A 19,787-nucleotide genomic window follows, 5' to 3' on the forward strand; every position below is an offset into this window, starting at 1 on the left:
TTATTTTGTCAAACACGTTGATTAGGCATGATCTTTTAGCTTATGCTCATGATGTCAAAGAATTTACTCTTTGGCGTTTGATATCATATGTGAAGAACGTCCGCTTTACCACTTGTTGTTTTTCTTATACGTACCTTTGGCTCTCGTTGTTTTGTTTGTATTGAATCTCTATGCTTGGTGATTGTTACGCTTTGTCTGTTGAATTTATTGACTGCAAACATTTTTGTGGTGTTATCTTGCAGAGATATGGCTGGCTTGGTTCGTAGGCTGCGTCCACGACCAGTTTACACCCCAGATGGAGCGGTTTGTCTCTTTGTCTGATTGCGCAAACATTTACTCTTTATAGGTTTATCTAAATGAGTTGCACCAAAAAAAAAGGTTTATCTAAATGTTACGGAAAGAAAATACATACAGAAAACTTGGTGTAGAAGATTTATACACATGGATATTTTTGTATTAAGGATGTCATGTGTTGATTGGTTTACACAGCATTGACCTAGAATTATATTCCATTTATAGGCTAGTCCTCTTATGGCGATGGAAAGGATTTTGGACAGCCAAATGCGTCCTATGCCATCTAACCGTCCGGTACCAAAGCAAGATTTTGTGAATCATTATCTTGTGAAATGGAAAGGGTTCTCGTATCTACACTGCTATTGGTATGTTTGAAAATGCTAAGTTTTATGCTCATGGTGGTTTTGTTGTGCCTCTTCGTTTGCTTATCTTATAACAAAATGGCTTATTATCTTATCAGGGTGCCCGAGCATGAATTCGAGAAAGCTTACAAGTCCATTAGTGGTTTAGAAACCATGGTGAACCAATTTCATTCTACAATGGAGTCACTCGGTAACAATGCATATGATTTTGTTGCCATTCCTCCCGAGTGGGTCAATGTTGACCGGATTGTATCTTGCCGGTTAAGTGATGAAAATATTTTATCTTGTGTTTAGTCATGGAGATTCATCAAGAGCATGTGTTTATTCTTGGTTTTTGCTATTGACGCAGGGAAGAAGATGGTCAGAGGAAGTACCTGGTGAAGTTCAAAGGACTTTCCTATGATGAATGTTATTGGGAATCTGAATCAGACATCTCAACCTTCCAGAACGAAATTCGAAGGTTCGTTGATGTAAACTTTGGTCAACGCAGAGGTGTATATGTTGATCATGAGAGAAATCATGAAAATTTCAAACAGATCATAACTAGTCTTACTCCTGAATTTATCACAGGTATATAATCAGGCTACTAGAAGTTTTAATGTACTGTTGTTGTTGTGCTACGATATATTACTCATCTTGTTTGTTATTGTATGTGTATTGCTTTATTCGTCTTACTGTTGTTAAAAGGCACATTGCATCCGTACCACCTTGAAGGACTTAACTTTTTGCGGTCTGCGTGGTCAAACAGAACTCATGTAGTCTTCGCCGATGAGATGGGGCTAGGTATGTCTTCAGTATCCATCCTAGTTGGTAGCAGTGCCAGTTTGACATTCTAAAAACTTTCATAATATCTTATGTTTGAATAAAAATTTCAATATATGTGCCTTTATTTTTTATATAATTTTTTCATAATACTTTTTTTTTGTCACGAAACATAATACTTTTAATACAACTAAAACTATCACATAAAATCATGATGTCCTAAGCCATCGGTTCATTTGTCTACTCCGGACTAGGCCTGGATGGTAGCATCTATTTTCGTTTGTCATGAGAGGCTTTTTGTTTCCCATTTATGTGACCTTAATAATAAGATTGAGATATGTGGTGTTGCATTGCAGGCACATCAGTTCAAAGCATTGCCTTTTTAGCTTCGCTTTTCGAGGAAAACGTGGCTCCGTTTTTGATAGTAGCTCCCCTTTCTACTCTGCGGAACTGGGAGAGAGGATTCGCCACATGGGCACCACATATGAATGTGGTATGTACGCAGTTGTGAACACATCATTTGTGGTATGTATACTGGTTAATAGAATGATGCTCATATTTTTTGTTTAACGGTTCAGGTTGTGTACGTTGGTACTTCTCAAGCTCGTACTGTTATAACACAACATGAGTTTTACTTACCAAGGGGTCATGTGAATGGGGTCCGTGGAGAAACCATGCAGGACAGAATAAAGTTTGATGTCATCCTCACGTCTTATGAGATAATTGACGTAGACACAGCTGTCCTAAAACCAATCAAGTGGAAATGCATGGTACTTCTTTCTTAATTATAATGGTACTATATATACGTTTCATGTCTTTCTTTAAATCTCATACGTTTCTTATTGTTATTTTCCCGGTTAGATTGTTGATGAAGGCAATCGGTTGAAAAATGAGAATCCAAAGCTGTTCTATTCGCTGAAGCGGTATACGTGTGAGCATCACGTTCTTTTAACAGGAAGACCACTTCAGGTTCGTTTGGTGATGATTTTGGCAAAATTTATCTTGTGTGCATACATATATATTTTTCGGCAATTAAGCTTTTGATATATATATATATATATATTTATCTGCAAATATGGTTTGCCTCTTTAAGCTTTTTCGTGTTTTTCCCTGTAAATTAATTAGGTGGTAAATCCTGAGCAACAAGCTGAGCATCTCAGTGCTCTTGAAAAGAGGAAGAGAAACCGTAAGCAGGTATACTCTTTTTGATTCCACCAGTCCAATTATATGTATATAGCATCAGGTGATAATGATTTGTCATTATATATCCTGCTTTTGTCTGTTATGCATAAATTTCTTTCATGTCTCTCTTCATTTATGGACTGCTTAGGGAGATCATATCTTTTAACAAACGTGTTTTTATTCCTCTTTTAATTACTTCCTCTAGATTGTTGAAAAAGAAGCTGAACCAACTGCTGGTGAAGCAGCTAGACAGGCAAACAAGAAGACTAGAGGGCCTTACCGTAGGACTCACCGTACTATTACTTTTTCATTAATTATGTTTCCAAATAAAATATAACAAAGATTCCCAATTAATTGTTTCTTTTTTTGTTGTTGTAAGGTAATCCGGAGCCAAGACCTTTGATAGAAGGGCAAGGGAAATCTCTAAGGGTGTTAGGTTTTAGAAGGAGCGAAAGGAGGACTTTCTTAGATACGTTGATGAGGTATATCTTATTTCTCATTAGAACCAGATTTGAAATTTATGGAGTTATAAATATTTTTAAGTTCAATCTTAATATAAAAAAAATCTATAATTTAGGGATTATACAATCTATATATAGCTCAATAAAATTTGGAGATTAAAACAAATGTTTCATCCTATGTCTAAAAGCGGCCTTGTTTTAAATAAGGTCTCTCAGTGTGCGCACAAGTTTGTGCCTTCCATGATTGCCATATGGTTTCCACATTTTCATCTGATTAATAATTTGCAGGTATGGAGTCGGAAGATGTGATTGGAAGAAGTTTGTCTTTCCTTTAGCGTGGAAGACCTATGATGAAATAAACGAGTAAGGACTTAAGCCATTGATACTCTTCTCTTCACCTGCTTCACAAAAAGCTTGTCATTTATTCTTTGAAAAGATATATCTGTTTTCATCACCTAGTTGTCTAATTTGTTGTTTCTCAGTTATGGGGTATTTTTCTTGAAGCACATCATCAAACACACTCAAGATAGTAATCCTCCAACCTTTTCAGGTGATTGATAACTTATCTTTTCATTTTCTTGTTGCCATTTAGATATTTCTATTGCTTTTTCTGCTATCTTGGTTAATGTATTACCGCAATGATCCCTGTAGATATGGTCCCCAAGGAAGGACTAACTCGTGACAAAGTACTTACCAGAATTACTGTTATGATGCTGCTAGAAGAGAAGGTAAGCCTACAGATTGAAACCCTTTTAATTTTTAGAATATCTTAGTTGTCATCTTCTAGGACCAATGCACAGCTTTGCTTCATGAAGTTGAGGTGTCTGTGTATGTGGATTGTTATCAATGTGGCTGTTTAAAAAAGGGACCCTTTAAAAAATGTTATCATTATGTTAGCTAGGGCTAGTTGCTGTGCTCACAACTGTCTAGAAATCAACACTTAAAATCGGTATATTCTGTGGTATACCTCTTGGTTATGTTTGCTTCATTTTCACTCTTTACGATGACTTAATACACAATTAGAGGGATCTGCCTGTCCCTATCTTCTGGTTCACTAATTTTTGTCTGTGCTTAACTCTCACTGTTTGATTGACAGGTGAAACTTATAGAAAACCATCCAAGAAAAGCTGTTTTCCCTGACCGTATTATCGGAAGATACGCTCCACTAAGAAAAGAAAAAGATTGGAACAAGGAACATGACAAGTTACTGTTGCGTGCTGTTTCCAAGTAAGAACTGAGAGCCTTGGCAAAGAGGATCCTTGCCTTAAAAAAAACATATTTCTCATACGCTGTTTCCCTTCTTGATAAATGTAGGCACGGGTTTGGGAAATGGATAGACATTGTTAGTGACAAAGAGTTCGAGTTGGAACAAGTCATCTGCAAAGCACTGAAGGTCCCTGTTGAAAATTTGATTCGTATTGATCCATTCCAGAAAGATCCGCGGAGACAACTTGCTGACTATTTGAGAAAACGATTTGAAATTCTTGAGATTGCAATGAGTGATGAGTGTGCTGAAAATGACTGCCATGTAAGTATATTTTATCCTGACTCACTTTACATGCTGATACAGCACGCATTGGTTGCAGCAAATTTTTGATCTAATGCCTATGACTGATCCCCCTGTGTATCCTTTGTGCTCAGTCTGGGAGAAGAAGTGAACGTCCCTTACAGGATATCGCCATTGCGCACATAAGGATGAGCGTAAGTGCCATGTGAAGATATGGTGATGTTGAGAAGGACTCAGAAGAGAGCTGCAGAAGATGTTACTGTGAATATGGAGGAAACAGAAGTTGAGGTCATCTCACTGTATCGGATTATTTTGAGTAAACTCAAAACACCAAGAACCTAGAACCAAAACATAGCTGATATATATGTTTTGGAGTTAATGTTAATTTCATTAACCTATTTTGGGATTTGACTGGATTTTTATTTGGGATGCGACTGGATTGTTACTTTTCTAAACTATTATTTGGGATTTGAGTCATTTGACTGAATGTTTACTTTGCTTATATTTATCTTCCATCCAAATATTTCGAAATAATTACAGTTATAACATATATAGTAAACGGAAGTAAGATTATGATTGATCAAATTGTTTTCACTGAAACTATTTTTCTTGATCAGATATGCTGCATAGCTAGAAAAGAACTCCAAATTGATAGCATCAAGCATTTAAGCCAGAACAAAAGATACACTAATCTCTCTTAATTTAATTTATCTTATTTAGTAAACCAAAGAACTGCCTATATACGAGCTCCCTCAAAAGTCAAGGCACACATATCTTTACATGTCTGAACTAATGATTTAATTTATACTTGAGACTTGCATGGAAAAAGAAAATTCCTCCCTACCTGATCACCAAATAAATTTGTTCGCATTATTTTGATAGTGTTCAATTTGGGATCCTTGGATGAGATGGAAGACAGCGTTATCACTACGTAATATACATATTAGTATTATACACATACATACATACTAAAGGTATAATAATGTTTTGATCACATAGATATAATTAGAAAAGGAGAAAAGAGAAAAAAGAGAGGAGTAGCAGAAAACAAGGAAGCTGGTGGGAAAGAGGAGACAAAAGAGAAAGGCTTTAACTTCACGCCTTGTTCCAGCTTCCAAACATATACCAACTTCTCCACGATCTTTTCCCACTTTACACGTTGTATATACACACACTCACTGTTGAGAAGTTTACTCAATTATAGAGTAGTAGAAAAAATATTTACCAAAATTAGGCATATTAAACTTTACCTTACATATTCTTTCCTTTATAATTCAAGGGAAATTGGGCTCAATAACAAAAAAAAACATAATTCACTATCTAACTAAAATTCTACCATGTCTACTCTTTTATCTTCCTATCTCTTTCTTCTCTCTCTCTAAATAATTCTCTCTCTCTAAATAAGCCCATAATTCAAACTAAGATCATCGTTAAATAATAATAAACTCAGAATAAGATAGCTATTTAAAAATCTAATTTCTCTTTTTTTGGTTATTCCATAAATAAGCCCATAATTCAAACTAAGATCATCGTTAAATAATAAACTCAGAATAAGATAGAACTATTTAATATAAACGTAAATGGTAATGATCGGTTATTGTAAAGATGCATACTGAAGCTTCGTGGATTCCAGGTTAAGTCATTCACATACAACTGCATATATGCTGATATGCATGCATACCCGTCTTGTAACATATGCGCATATAGGTTTGTTCTTCATCAAAGGTATACAGCAAGGGGACAAGCCAGACTGTGATGTTCCTCACTTAAGATCCCTTCTTACAAATCGAGAACTTTTATTAATCTTCTTAATCAAAGAAAATCATATCAATTATTGATTAGCTTTCTTTTCTCTTTCAACTGTTTGGTTTTTGGTCGGTTGGTTAAGAGTTTTCCCACTGATTAAGGTTTGGCCTTAAGTTTCCCCGCAATTTTAAGGCGTATAAACAATTTAATTGAAAGATCGAAAAGTGAGTTGTGTATGAAGCTTTTTATCGTTAAAAATCATAGAAAAATAAGAATTTTGGTTTTTGGAAACAATATATAATTAATTTCAAAACTATTGAACAAGATACGTGAAAATTATGAGTACTTCTCCATTTCATGTGAACGCAGTCTCAAGCGCATAAATGACATCTGAAACAATCTACAAGCTGTAAACCCAGCTTTCAAAAAGAAAAAAATTCTTTAGGCTGTGATATGAGGATAACTTTCTTACTTTATATCTGCAAGAATAGTGTAGATGTTTGACCTTTTATGTAATAAGTCCATAATAAAAAGCTCATAGGGAAGGATAGCATTCCCGTGATGGTGGCCGTAGGGTTTGTATGATTGTGTTGTGTACAGTCTTTTCATTTCACATTGCCTTATGTTGTGCGAGACAGATCATACCTAGCTTACTCTTCAAATGTATTTATAGCGATTTACCAATTACAGTATATATACTTCATAAATATATATTCCATAAATTAATAAATAAGATAAACTAATAAATTTATCATTTTCGAATTGGATCAGAGTAAAATATAACATAACTCAATACAATAATATTTTTCTTTAATTGTTACATAACTATATGGCTCCAATATAAACATAAACAAATAATAGATGTATATAAATTTTATGTAAATATAAGAAATATATTATATAGCTTATTCTCTTATTTATGGTGAATTCTATCTTAGGTTTTGTTTTTGATATGTCTTAATATATTGATATTGTTTTGTCATTTTACATGTAAAATGATTTTACATATCTTCTATGCATCCATTAAATAAATAAATAAAAAAAAACAGCATCAAAAATTAGATTTTTAAAATTTACTCTATATACTATAAATCAAATATTCTTCTTATTTTATATTAAAGCATATTTTAAAACATATAAATTTTTTAAGGATTTTTTTGTAAATTAAGAATTAAATAAACTAATAAAATATCAAAATCCCAACACTATAAAGAAGAAATTTTATCTTAGAAAATTAAATTAAATATGTGAACCTAACTTAAAGCCTATGCCAAAAGCACATATAGGCTTTTGATTTTTGTATATCCCAATAACATAAAATATACAAAACCAAATTATCTTTACAATCATTTGCATTTGGATTTAAATAACCAAATGATTATAAACACCACCAATAGTAAGATAAAGATAGTTAGTTGTTGAAACTAAACATCCGCATGCATAGAGCACTTAAGATGAAAATTAGATTATTAATTATTAAAACCCCTCGAAACTATCTGAAGAGACACATCGAATGGCTCCTTGGCATATGATTCAGCCCCTTTAACTTATCGTCTCATATATATAAGCATATGTTACACATCTTATCACATGCACTCATCCACATTGTATTCAACTTACACTCAAGGAATTGTGTTAATGGCAACAAATATCGATATCATCCAAAAGCTTAATGTATATCCAAGATCTCAAAACCAAGACCAGAAGAAACTAATAACTCTCTCCCACTTGGACCGTCAATGTCCTTTACTCATGTACTTGGTTTTCTTCTACAAGAAGACCACAACTCGTGACTTTGACTTGGTCTTTTCCGACCTGAAACTCGGGCTGGAGGAGACTCTGGCTGTTTGGTATCCCGCCGCCGGCAGGTTGGGTTTGGATGGAGGTGGCTGCAAGCTCAACCTCCGGTGTAATGGGGGTGGTGCAGTCATGGTGGAGGCGGTGGCAACCGGTGTCAAGTTATCAGAGCTTGGTGACTTGACTCAGTACAATGAGTTTTATGAGACTTTGGTTTACAAGCCTTCCTTCGATGGTGATTTCTCTGCGATGCCTCTTGTTGTTGGTCAAGTAAGTTCTATCCTAAAGTACTATTCAATTTGGCAAGAATTATGCTTAATTTACCCTATAGTATATTGGTAAATCTTGTGTTTTGCCTTGTGTAGTATTTTATGTGTATTAGTTCAATGTATTCATCAGTAGTATGATTCGTGGCTAATTAGAATATACTTATGCTTAATAATAAAGAACTGTGAGATCAAATTAGAGTTATAAAAGGGGTTATATATAAGCAAATATCCTCATCAAATCTAATTTACACAAAACTTATGCTTTAAAGCTTTGGATGTTTTGGCCAAGCAAATATTCTATGTTTATTTTTAGACGCAAGCATAAAACGTCTAACTTTTATTTTGTTATTAATAATCAACAAAACATTTTACCGGATTTGCTGTTCAATATTTGATGATTATCGACGTATAATAAATGTAGGTGACAAGATTTGCATGTGGAGGTTACTCAGTTGGAATAGGTACAAGTCATTCACTATTTGATGGCATCTCAGCTTACGAATTCCTTCATGCGTGGGCTTTAAACTCTCACAATCACGATAAATCCAATGGTAAGATCATTAATAAAAAGGATAATGTGGCCATCAAAGCGGTTCATGATCGAGGAAATCTACTGGTGAACGGGGACGCGAACCGGAGCCTCGGACTCGGAGTAACCAAGGCTGCAGCCATTTATCATCTGTACCAGCTGATCAAACAAGCCATGATGGCCCATCAGGAGCAAAACCATAATATCGAGTTAGCGGACTCTAGTTTTGTGATCAAAACATTTGACCTTAGTGGTGAAGCGATAGAAACCATGATGAAGAAATCAATAGAAGGGTTCTTGTGCTCCTCCTTCGAGTTTCTTGCTGCTCATTTGTGGAAGGTAAAACCAATAAAGTTATTTAATAACTTATTATTTCTCTAAATTTATTTATATTATGTGGCTTGTTAATTAATAAGTTGTTTTTTTCTTTATAATTTCGTAGTCATAATAGTACGCCTTTTCTTTGCCCAAAAAAAAGAAAAAATAGTACGCCTTTTCAAATGAAACCACCATTTTAAATGTCTTTACGTAAACTTTATTTGTAATATTAAACGTAAAATAAATAAAATCAAGAACTTCACTTATGTTTTGTGTCTTTTTTTTTAAATTATGTTTTGTGTTTGCGTTTAAATTTTGTCTAAACATGTTTTGAAAAAAAGAGAGATAAATTTCTCAAAATAAAAAGTGATAACTTGTCTTGCAAATATTTGAAGTATTTAACATGTAACACAAATGCAATATTTGTATCTGAAATCATCAACAACATTATAACACTAATATAAAGTTATTAACCGTTTATATATATGCAGGCAAGAACAAGGGCTTTAGGGTTGAGGAGAGACGCCATGGTGTGTTTACAATTCGCGGTGGACATAAGGAAGAGGACTGTTCCACCGCTGCTAGACGGATATTCCGGCAACGCCTACGTGCTTGCCTCCGTAGCCTCAACCGCCGGAGAACTACTCGAAGAACTAACACTCGAGTCAATAGTTAACAAGATCAGAGAAGCCAAGAAGTCCATTGACCAAGACTACATCAACGCATACATGGAAGCGCTTGGAGGTGGTGAAAGAAAAGACGGAAACCTCCCTCCTATCAAAGAACTAACCCTAATCTCCGACTGGTCAAAAATGCCATTTCACAACGTTGGCTTTGGCAACGGCGGTGAGCCGGCGGATTACGTGGCACCACTGTGTCCACCGGTGCCACAAGTTGCTTACTTCATGAAGAACCCTAAAGATGCTAGAGGGGTTATTGTGAGGATTGGTTTGGACCCACAAAATGTTAGTGATTTCTCAAATCATTTCCTTGGTTTTTAATAGGCTGATGTGATAATTAATCAGTAGAATCTTTGTTTGATTACTATTTTGTGTGAATATGGCTCCTCTATATGCATGCGTGTGCGCTAAAGACACTTTATTGTAATTGGGTTATGATGGATGTATAATGACATCTATATGCTTTGTGTATTTGTCGTTATCACTTTAATTTCTGAATATACTTTATCTCTTCCGGGTTTTCTGGATATAAATATATATAGAGTCAGGCTATATGTTGTCTTTGTAGACTTATTCTTTATGTTCCCAGTGGACGCTTAAGCCAGGTTTTGGCCTATATGGGTTCACTTTACAGTGTCACATGGTTGAGATAGAGCTCATGTAAAAGAATGTTCATGTACTGGTTACAATTTATAGTTACAACTTTTACATTTCCTACCTAAAACACGTACATTCATGAACTGATTACTTCTCTTTGTGCTTTCAAGTTTCAACGCATGAGTTTGGTTCTACTTCATAGATTAGACCACTCTTTAACAGCCAACAGATTCATGGGTAACACGAAGAGAATGCCATCATGCTTGAAACATAAGTTGCAAAGAGGGCTTACAGGTTTTTTTTTACAAGAGAGCAAGAAAAAAAAAGACAGAACCAAAGGTAATAATAATTGATTGTGTCTGAATAAAACACTCTTTCTCATGTTGACCAAGTTACAAAGAAAACATAAAAACAGATTCTCATATGCAAGTTCTGAGTGAGCTATTATGCCATCCAAACCCCAAATCTCCTTCAAAGAAGTCAGCTTGGCTCTGCTCCTGTTTACATTGAAAAGTAAATAATCATTAAATCTACTAGTGCAAAAATTAGCAAAGCAAATGGTTTATTATACCTTTGGCATCATGGAGTTGACAATATCATCCAAGGAACCAGCATCTGAAGGCATTGAACCATTCTCTAGCTTCTGTTGTCCCACAAATAAACCTTCACTTGGACTGCTACTTCTCAACAGTTGAGCATCGGTCATTGGACCTAAGTTGTTTGCACCAGAAAAGCCTGCTTGTGCAGCATCTGAGTTGCAGAAGTGGTTCCATTCCAAGGCGTCTGGTTTTGAATGAACATCACTCTGTGGGATGTTGGTTGACAATAAAGTGTTTGACCAATCTTCAAGACGCTTGTTGATCTCCAAGTGAGGAGAGAACCCCCCAGGGTTTAAGGATGCATATGATGGCTGCTGGAGAACCAGCTGATTATTGGGAGCAACCATTAGAGAGGTTTGTTGTGAACTAAAGCTCGGAAAAGCCTTGTTGTTATTGTTGTTGTTGATATGAAGATCATCTAAAGGTGGAATCGGCATTCCTTGAAGTATGTAACCTCCATCACTGTGGTTACGAGGAAGCGATGATGAGACATGTGGGAACACTCCTCCAAAGGAGTTTAGGCGACCAAGAGGAAAATGCCTCATGGTTGCTGCAGCTCCACCATGGAACTGACCGGATCCAAGAGGTATCTGCCTTTGTTGGTGGTGGAAGCCGCCAAGCCCTTTGAGAGAACTCATCTGCATGAAGTGTGAGTCTATAGCTGCCATGTTAGCTTGTTGATTAGCTTCATTTGTTATTTTCTTCAACGCGGAACGAAACTTCTGCAAAACCATAAGACATTGTAGTTATGTGTTAAGTGGAAACCTTATTAAAGAATAAAAAGAATCATAGCCTCTCTCACCTGAAGGTGGCTAGCCACGTTCTCTCTTGTGAGCTTGTCAACGTTCATCAGTTCAAGAATCTTCTTTGGTTGAGCTTCTGCATCATTTATAACTTTCAATCAGAAAATGATTATTATCAAGAGAAGCTTAGAGATCAAAGAAACATTACTCTCAACGCCCAAGTGATCAACAGCTGCCAAGAACTTGTTGTGCAGCTCACGCGTCCAGAGAACACGCGGCTTCTTTTGAGCCGTTGGATCATCGTTTTCATTCCCTCTTTCTTCATCATCTTCTTCCACCTCTTCAAACTGATCTTTACGCTTTCTGTTCGCTTTCACACCGTTCTGATCAGTGTTATCCGTGGATTCAACATTAGTCACAATGCTCTTCATCTTCTTGAACTTGCTTTTCCTCACAACGTGTTGCCATATGTTCTTGAGCTCCTCGATACGCACCGGTTTAAGCAGGTAGTCGCAGGCACCGTGCTTGACTCCTTTCATCACATACTTTGGATCGCTATGCGCAGACAACACTGCAAAGAATCAAATCATCATCACGTCACAAAGATCAATATAGAAACTAAAACACAAGGCAGGGTGGGATTAGTTGTTCATATACTTATGACAGGTAAGTCCATTTCGAGACCAACGAGCTCGAGTAGCTTGAAACCATCCATGTCTGGCATGTCCACATCGCTAATAACGAGATCAAACTTGTTCTTGTTCTCCCTCAACAGCTCCAGTGCGGTCTGTGCACTGTCCGTTGTTGTAACTGCACATATATAATAATTACCCCCAAAGTAATTAGGTTTGTGACAGAACAATCAAATCTTGTAATAATTTCCCCAAAAAAAATTAAAAAAAAAAACTCTGTTTATAAGAACAGAGCAAGAGACTCTTTCAAAAAATCAACCAACTCAAAAGATGTAAAGATAGGACCAATGAGCTTACAGTCTGAAACTTAGGATTTATTTATTTATTTTTGCTTAAATTTGGTGCAAATTGTTATAGTAAAGCATATATGCAGAGAATTAATATAACTTCAAATAATGAATCTAACTAGATCTTAATTCTTATTCCTCAAAACCAATTATGTGTGAAAACATTAAAAGAGAGAGATTGAGAGGGAGAAGGGACCATGGTATTGACAGCGATGAAGCAGAGTCTCGAGAATACGGAGACAAGTTTGGTCATCGTCAACGGCAAGAACTCTCATCCCTACTGGAAACTGGTCCACTGCTTCAAACTCTTGTTCCACAGTCATCTTCTTCAGAGATTTTCAACACAAAAGAACTAGGAATTGAAGTAGAACCAGGAATAACACGTTAGAAGCAAATATGATTATTATTATTGGTAGATTATATAAAGATCCAGTGAATGGGTCTGTGAAAGAGATAATGATTTAGGGGAAAAAAAGTTTTATGAAAGAGTAAAATTTTTGTTTTTCATCTGACGAGAAAGAAAGAAAAGCAAAAGAGAATCTAAGCTATATATGGTTAACTCAAAAACTCTGCGTCTGTGATAAGTCTTCAAGACTGGCCAATCAAAACTCATTTAAGGAATTTTTCTTCTTTCTATATAAAAATAATAATTTTTTTTTATTTTTATATTTTCCTTACCACTAAAAAACAAAAGACATTTTCGGACGATATTCTGTTTTTAAAATTCAGTGAAACGATCGATCATTTGTGCGTGAGAGTCACGCGCCGCAATGAGCGGAGTTTTGTCATTGGGGTTGGTTGGCTTCTTTGACTGTCTAGGAGGAACTTGTCGGTTCAATTTTAACCAAGAGTCGGTTCGGTTTATATACTTTGTCGATTAAATTGTAGAATATAATCAGGATGTCGACTCAGATTTATACTTATTTTGTAGTGTTCTCACCTTCTTTTTTTTTTTTTGAATTATGTATAGAAAAATGGAGGGATGAGGCGGGTCTCAAACCAGAATCGTCAACGGAATATTCCGGTTTAACTAAAGTTGTTGAGTTCTTAGTTGGATAATGATGTTAATTTACTAAGGAAAGTTTTACCAGAAAGAACAAGGAAAGAAATTTTATAAGAAGGAAAATAAAGAAAAGAAAGGATAGAAATCGGAAAGTGTTTATGTATAATGATTCTGTATATCATGTAATTAAGATTTGAGATATGTTTGAGATATTGTACAGAGTACTGAAGGCAGGAAATATATTTTTTTAGTTATTTCCTAAATGAAAACTTTCCTAAATCTATATGTCTTTCGATTTAATTGACTGTCAAAATCGACCGTATGGCAAACGAATTTATCATAGTAGTAATTAACTGCAAACAATAGTAATTTAAATTTAAAAGTTGAAATAAAATAATAACTGGAGAAGTGACAGGCTTTGGGAGAGCATGGTGAAAGTTGGGAAGTGCGAGACACGCATGAGCGTACTTCATGGCTTTTTCCCCTTTCGTGCAGTTTCAGAAAGATTCAGGAAAAAATACGTATCCATAATAAACAACTAATAATGGCTAGTGCCGATGATATTTATTTTAAACACAAAGTACATTGTTACTTGGATTAAAAAATAAATGATAATACTTGGATAATATTCCGCTCTAGTTTTTTTTTTGGGCAAATATTCCGCTCTAGTTATATGATATTTAGAAGGAGAAGAAAGTACGTACTGTATATGATTAGAAAGATGATTAGCAGATTCCGTGTAACGTTAAAAGGACTTGAAGTCAATGTAATAGCTAGATTAAGCACGATACTATCACCGGCCATTTGTATCATATTGACTTAATAAAGTTATTATTAAAAAAATTAGACAGAAACTATAAGTTGAGTATGAGAATAACTATAAATATCTTCGAATATAAACTAAGAAGTCCTTGAAATTTGGGTCCCATCCACATTCTCAGTCTATGAACAAAAGCTTCATGAATGCAAAATAAGATCCCAATGATTTAATAGACTTTTTAATTTATTTAATAGACTTCGTGTATTAATACTGTATATACATAACAATCATATTGTATACTTTCTTGGATTGGTCACCTACCGTGTTCGTTTCTGTGCCTCTCGTTTCCTATTATATTATAAAGTAGTCTACCTCAGAAAACAAATTTTCTTTTGGCTTACATTAGCAAAACATTATGAATCATTGTCTATACTGTATATGCAACGTTAAATGATTTAGTACTACATTTATTTAACGTTTTGTTCTCCAATAGTAACAAAATCCAAGGATACCAACAAAAAAACTACAAAATTTAAAACTTTTCTAGTTTATCAAGCAACTCAAATTTTTTTACCTATAATCAAAACTAACAGTAGCAGAGATTATTTTATAGAAAAAGAATCTGACAAAAACTGCTATTGACGAGTGACAAGGCTTGATAACTATAGAATGAAGGAAAATGCAAGATTTCATTGTTTCAAAGAATATCAACATATATCCGATGCAATGCATTGGAAAATAAAAGACAACTTTATAATACAAGTTATTATCATTAATAGTTACCCTCGTTTTTTCTCTTCTTCTAAAGCGGCAAAAGAGGGATTAAAAAATATGTTTCTAGAAGATCCATGTTATGCACCAAATCTGTCAAGATTCTACAACTTAGTTATTGGAATTCATTTGTCATTAGCTACTCTCATTGGCTACGGCTTGTAATCTTTAAAGCCATCCATTTCACTAAAGAAACATAGTTTTTTTTAAAAAACTGATTGAAAAATACATCTTTTATATTTTAATGGATATTTATCAACTAATAATATTAATTGTAAATTTTTATTAATTGAATCTTTATTAGTTTAAAGTTATAGAAAACATATAATTTACAAAAGAATATGTATTTATAGCTAATAAGTTTTATTAAAATGTATAAAAACTTTAGAACATGCATTATTTTGAAACAGAGTATATATTATACACAATAATCAAATTTAAACAGGATAAACAAGATGTCACTACAGCGACACTTTGGTGTAATGTTTACTAAGAATGAAAAAGAAGATGCTGAAAGATTATAATGATAAAAGAAAGCAAACAACTAATAATAAATGGAGGGGAAAATCAGAATGAATCTAAGCTGAGTTAATCTTGTCTCCCACAAGGGCCAACCCTCAGTAGACACTTATATGCTTCTTGTTTGGTTGCTTCCTAATCATTTCCTACTCTACTACTTCTCACTTATTTATGTTCTCATACATATTTAAGGAAACTACGAATGATTTTTCTATTCATCGTCAACTCTAGTAAATCATACGCAATATGTACTTAGTAATCAATTATTAAGTAACTACTAGACCTTGACCCGCCCGACCGGGCGGGTATTATTTTATGTTTTTAATTTTTTATTTATACTAAATGATATATTTGTAATATTTAGACATAAATTTAGATTGGAAATTAATTTTATAGTTATAATAAAAATTAAGATTAAATGTTTAACAAAATATTTTGATATAAATTTTAAATTTTCTAATTAAAATAATATAGAGATTGGTCATAATTTTTTCCAATTCCAAAATCTTAACATTCTTTAAAAAATATAAATGAATAAAATATAATCTTGCGATGTTGTTGTTTATTTATATAGTTTGACCCGTGGCCGTATAAATATTTGTTTTCACTAAATTTTTCTTTGTACTACTGATAATATATATATATATATATATATATATATATATATATATGTATTTGTAAATTATATGTATTACATTATTGTTAATATAACATTTTAAAACAACAATTTATTTATTACTTAGATATGGAATAAATGTAAAGATAATTTATTATTCACCAAATTTTAGAAGTTAACGTAATTATAGGATAAGTTTCTGTGTTTTATAGGTATATTAAATATTTGAGAGTGATTATAGGTTAGAACTTATTGTCAGCAAATATATTCTGTTTAGATATTAAGTTTATTTTGGCTAAATAAAAAAAATTAATAATCATCTATTGGTATAGGTGCTTTATCTCTATCATTGATTAAGTCATTAAAGATAAAATAAATAACTTTCTTCTATGTCAAGATGTTGTTGCCGATCTTTAAGGAAAAATCAGAGTGAAAAAACATGCATTTAATAATTTAAAAAGACAAGATTTTTTTTAGGAATGTTAATTAATAGGTTCAGTGGTATGGAAGTGTAATTAAAATTGAAAACTCATGGGCATTTCCTAAGTGTACTTCTCTTTTAATAATAGAGATAAAACAGCTAGCTATGAACAATGGATGATGATGGCATGATGCATAGGATTATTTTCATCATTAACCTTTTATTCACTTCGATTGATGGAAAATGTATCTGATAGCATGTCGTTGACGTAGTTGTAGGTCCTCGTGTTGGTAAAAAACAAGGAGTAATCCCACTTAGCTATTAACACTCTCATCATTGTTATAACACAAAGTACAGATCTTTACTGTATGCCTAGTAATATTGTTATGATCAACTTTATATCGTATATGATTTATTCCATTTCAAACATTGTATTAAACTGAGAACATAATCATCAAAAAGATATGTCAAACGATGGAAAATTTACTTTGCGATGAATGAATTTAGCTTTCTCAACCATTGAATGAGCTCAATCCTATCTTTATTCATCATATACTCATGCAAGAAAAAGCAAAGCTCCGAGTCTATCCCTCTCACTCGCAAAAACTCTTTAACCGCTGTCTGAAAATCATACTTCAAACTCCTGAAAAGAAACAAAAAAAAAATATCACAAGTATCAGTAACTGCATTTAACTAGAGCTAACGCTGTAAATCTAATTCACGAATAAGAAGACTACACCCTAAGTGATTTAAGAAAACAGAGAGATCTGTACCCGAACTTTGGTCCCATGTAAGGCTGACCAGTGATTTCATCACGTTTAAGCATGTAAAGGTTTTGAATTTCGATACGGTTAGGCCAGACGGAGCAAAGAAACTCCATGTCCTCACTCCCATCAGCCTTGGAAATGTCAACAAGCAAGCTGACGTGAAGACGGACGTCGCGGCCCGAAGCATCTAAACCGGTACGTGGAACAGTCATAAACCCATCGAACATAGTCGCTTCCATTTTGATGCTTTCCTCTTCTCCAAACTTCCCTTTCATCACAATGCATTGCTCACCGGGACGATCCTCAACAGAGAATGACTTGAACTCAGTCGCTGGCTGCATTAAGTTTTTTTTTTAAGTCAGAAACAACAATCAGACAAGAACACGATCTCTTCCCATTTGCTTTGATATTGAAAAAAAACAGAACCGTAACTCTTGTCTTTGTCTCTCCCTCATCAAATCTACTTCACTAGAAACAAACAAGATTTGTCTAAACCAACAAAGCATTCTACACCCAACCCAACACAAGTGGAATCTAAGATTAGCATTCAACCCTAAACCCTAAATCATAAACCCTAAAACCTGATTTCTAGATATTGAAAATTAACGAAATGGGATGATACCTGATGCGGAGGAGCGTATTCCGATTGATACTCGATCTCGTTTCTTATGATTCGGAGGAGGTTGGACCGGAAGGGAGAGTTCGCCGACGCGATCATCGCTGAGTAGGATCGCCGCGAAGCAGCGATGTCTCGTGATTGGAGAGCTGGCAACAGAGAATTGCATCGAGCCGGAGAAAGAGATGGAGAATGAGGATGAAAAATGCGAGCTTTCGAAAGAGTGCGGAGGAGAAGAGCCATGGAGGTTTTCATGGTCGCCGCCGTCGCCGACTTTAGGGCTCTGTTTGAGTGGTTTTCTGATTTGAGGAGGAGGAGGTGGTGGTTGGAGTTTCGATTGAGCTTAACCGGAATTGAACCGAATCGAAATAGCTGGACCCGGTTGTGGTTTTTATTTTAAATGCAAGAAAGAACCAATGGGCTTCCTTGAAACTATCTACTAGTTATGTATGGGCCTTTTAAATTATTGGAAATAGAAAGGCCCATTTATCACTTGACTAGGGTTTCCTCTTATAAGTTAAAGAAGAAACGTTAGTCGCCACTTCTGCAGTAGTTCTACTCGTTTAGCTTCGGAGCTGCAATTCGCACGACGTCAAGATGGTAAGCCTCTCTCTCTGGTTGTTTTCTATCAATTACTGGTTTCTCCTGTTTGAAATTGAACTTAAGAGCTTTGCTATTAGTTAGTTAGAAAATCAAACGAAAGTATTGATTTTTTTGTTATGTTGTCTTCTGTATGAAATGGAAACGAAACACAGCCGTCGCACAAGTCTTTCATGATCAAGAAGAAGCTGGCCAAGAAGCAGAGGCAGAACAGGCCTATTCCTCACTGGATTCGTCTCCGTACCGACAACACCATCAGGTTCCACACTAATTTTTGTTTTTGTTTTCCTTCCTATCTTTCTAGTGAGTTAGGACATAGACAATGAGTTCAGAAACCTGAAAATTTAGCTGTCTGTGTGGATTGATTTAGGGAAGATATTTGCAGTTGTCTAAGTGGGTTGATGTAGTGAAGAGACATTGTTTTAGTCCGGAAAAAAAACAGGATATGTAGTTGTCTATGTGTGTTTTTATATATGGCAGAGACAGTGGATAAGTTCTGAAACCAGACATTGTTTTTTGTTCTAATGAGTTTTTTTGTTGATTTTTTCAGGTACAATGCCAAGCGCAGGCACTGGCGTAGAACCAAGCTCGGATTCTAAGTGAAAAGCTTCCTCCCAGAAGTGTCTTCTTTTCTGTTGTTGGTTTTTACCATTTCCTCAAGTTTTTATGGATTTACGGTGTGACATTTTCATTTCTCTGTATGACTTTTGTCTCGTTATGTTTGTTACCAAATTTCTATCTATAAAAAGCACTTCCTAGCAGTTTTGTTGTTTGGTTGATTCTATACCATGTTATGGCTACTCAGACCATGGTTTAGGATCTAGTTATCGCAGTTGTAACTTAGTACTTGCGTAAAATCACTCAAGGTCTTGTGTCAGACTCGTTATTT

General features: G+C 34.6%; 5 protein-coding genes across 5 annotated transcripts; 3 read left to right on the forward strand and 2 right to left on the reverse strand.

The window, feature by feature from the left end:
• The first annotated feature begins 537 nt into the window (after positions 1–537).
• Positions 538–5,090, forward strand: LOC108849954 (CHD3-type chromatin-remodeling factor PICKLE). Its single transcript, XM_018623550.2, has 16 exons — positions 538–659; positions 755–916; positions 1,006–1,226; positions 1,344–1,439; positions 1,775–1,911; positions 1,997–2,188; positions 2,280–2,387; positions 2,544–2,612; positions 2,806–2,893; positions 2,980–3,082; positions 3,350–3,424; positions 3,544–3,611; positions 3,713–3,789; positions 4,158–4,288; positions 4,376–4,589; positions 4,703–5,090. The coding sequence occupies exons 1-16, from the start codon at positions 538–540 to the stop codon at positions 4,775–4,777; spliced, it is 1,938 nt and encodes a 645-aa protein (XP_018479052.1). The 3' UTR covers positions 4,778–5,090.
• A 2,798-nt stretch (positions 5,091–7,888) lies between these two features.
• On the forward strand, positions 7,889–10,418 carry LOC108854002 (brassinosteroid-related acyltransferase 1). Its single transcript, XM_018627487.2, has 3 exons — positions 7,889–8,381; positions 8,802–9,248; positions 9,719–10,418. Exons 1-3 carry the CDS (start codon positions 7,905–7,907, stop codon positions 10,226–10,228), a joined length of 1,434 nt encoding a protein of 477 aa, XP_018482989.2. The 5' UTR covers positions 7,889–7,904; the 3' UTR covers positions 10,229–10,418.
• Positions 10,419–10,681: 263 nt separating this feature from the next.
• LOC108855858 (two-component response regulator ARR10) lies at positions 10,682–13,382 on the reverse strand. Its single transcript, XM_018629773.2, is given in 7 exon segments — positions 10,682–10,967; positions 10,969–11,001; positions 11,076–11,825; positions 11,906–11,982; positions 12,055–12,417; positions 12,504–12,656; positions 13,022–13,382. Coding segments are annotated over 7 exon segments (1,770 nt in total). The 5' UTR covers positions 13,149–13,382; the 3' UTR covers positions 10,682–10,700.
• Positions 13,383–17,294: 3,912 nt separating this feature from the next.
• LOC108849953 (uncharacterized protein At2g39795, mitochondrial) lies at positions 17,295–18,694 on the reverse strand (the record flags this gene model as incomplete). Its single annotated transcript, XM_018623549.2, has 3 exons — positions 17,295–17,558; positions 17,689–18,017; positions 18,305–18,694. Coding segments are annotated over 3 exons (879 nt in total), but the record flags the coding sequence as incomplete, so codon positions are not given.
• Positions 18,695–18,743: 49 nt separating this feature from the next.
• LOC108851349 (60S ribosomal protein L39-1) lies at positions 18,744–19,659 on the forward strand. The gene is made up of 3 exons (XM_018624766.2): positions 18,744–18,898; positions 19,054–19,157; positions 19,449–19,659. Exons 1-3 carry the CDS (start codon positions 18,896–18,898, stop codon positions 19,495–19,497), a joined length of 156 nt encoding a protein of 51 aa, XP_018480268.1. The 5' UTR covers positions 18,744–18,895; the 3' UTR covers positions 19,498–19,659.
• The last annotated feature ends 128 nt before the right edge of the window (positions 19,660–19,787 follow it).

The sequence above is a fragment of the Raphanus sativus genome, chromosome 4 (genome assembly GCF_000801105.2).
Source record: "Raphanus sativus cultivar WK10039 chromosome 4, ASM80110v3, whole genome shotgun sequence".
Lineage (NCBI taxonomy): Eukaryota > Viridiplantae > Streptophyta > Magnoliopsida > Brassicales > Brassicaceae > Raphanus > Raphanus sativus.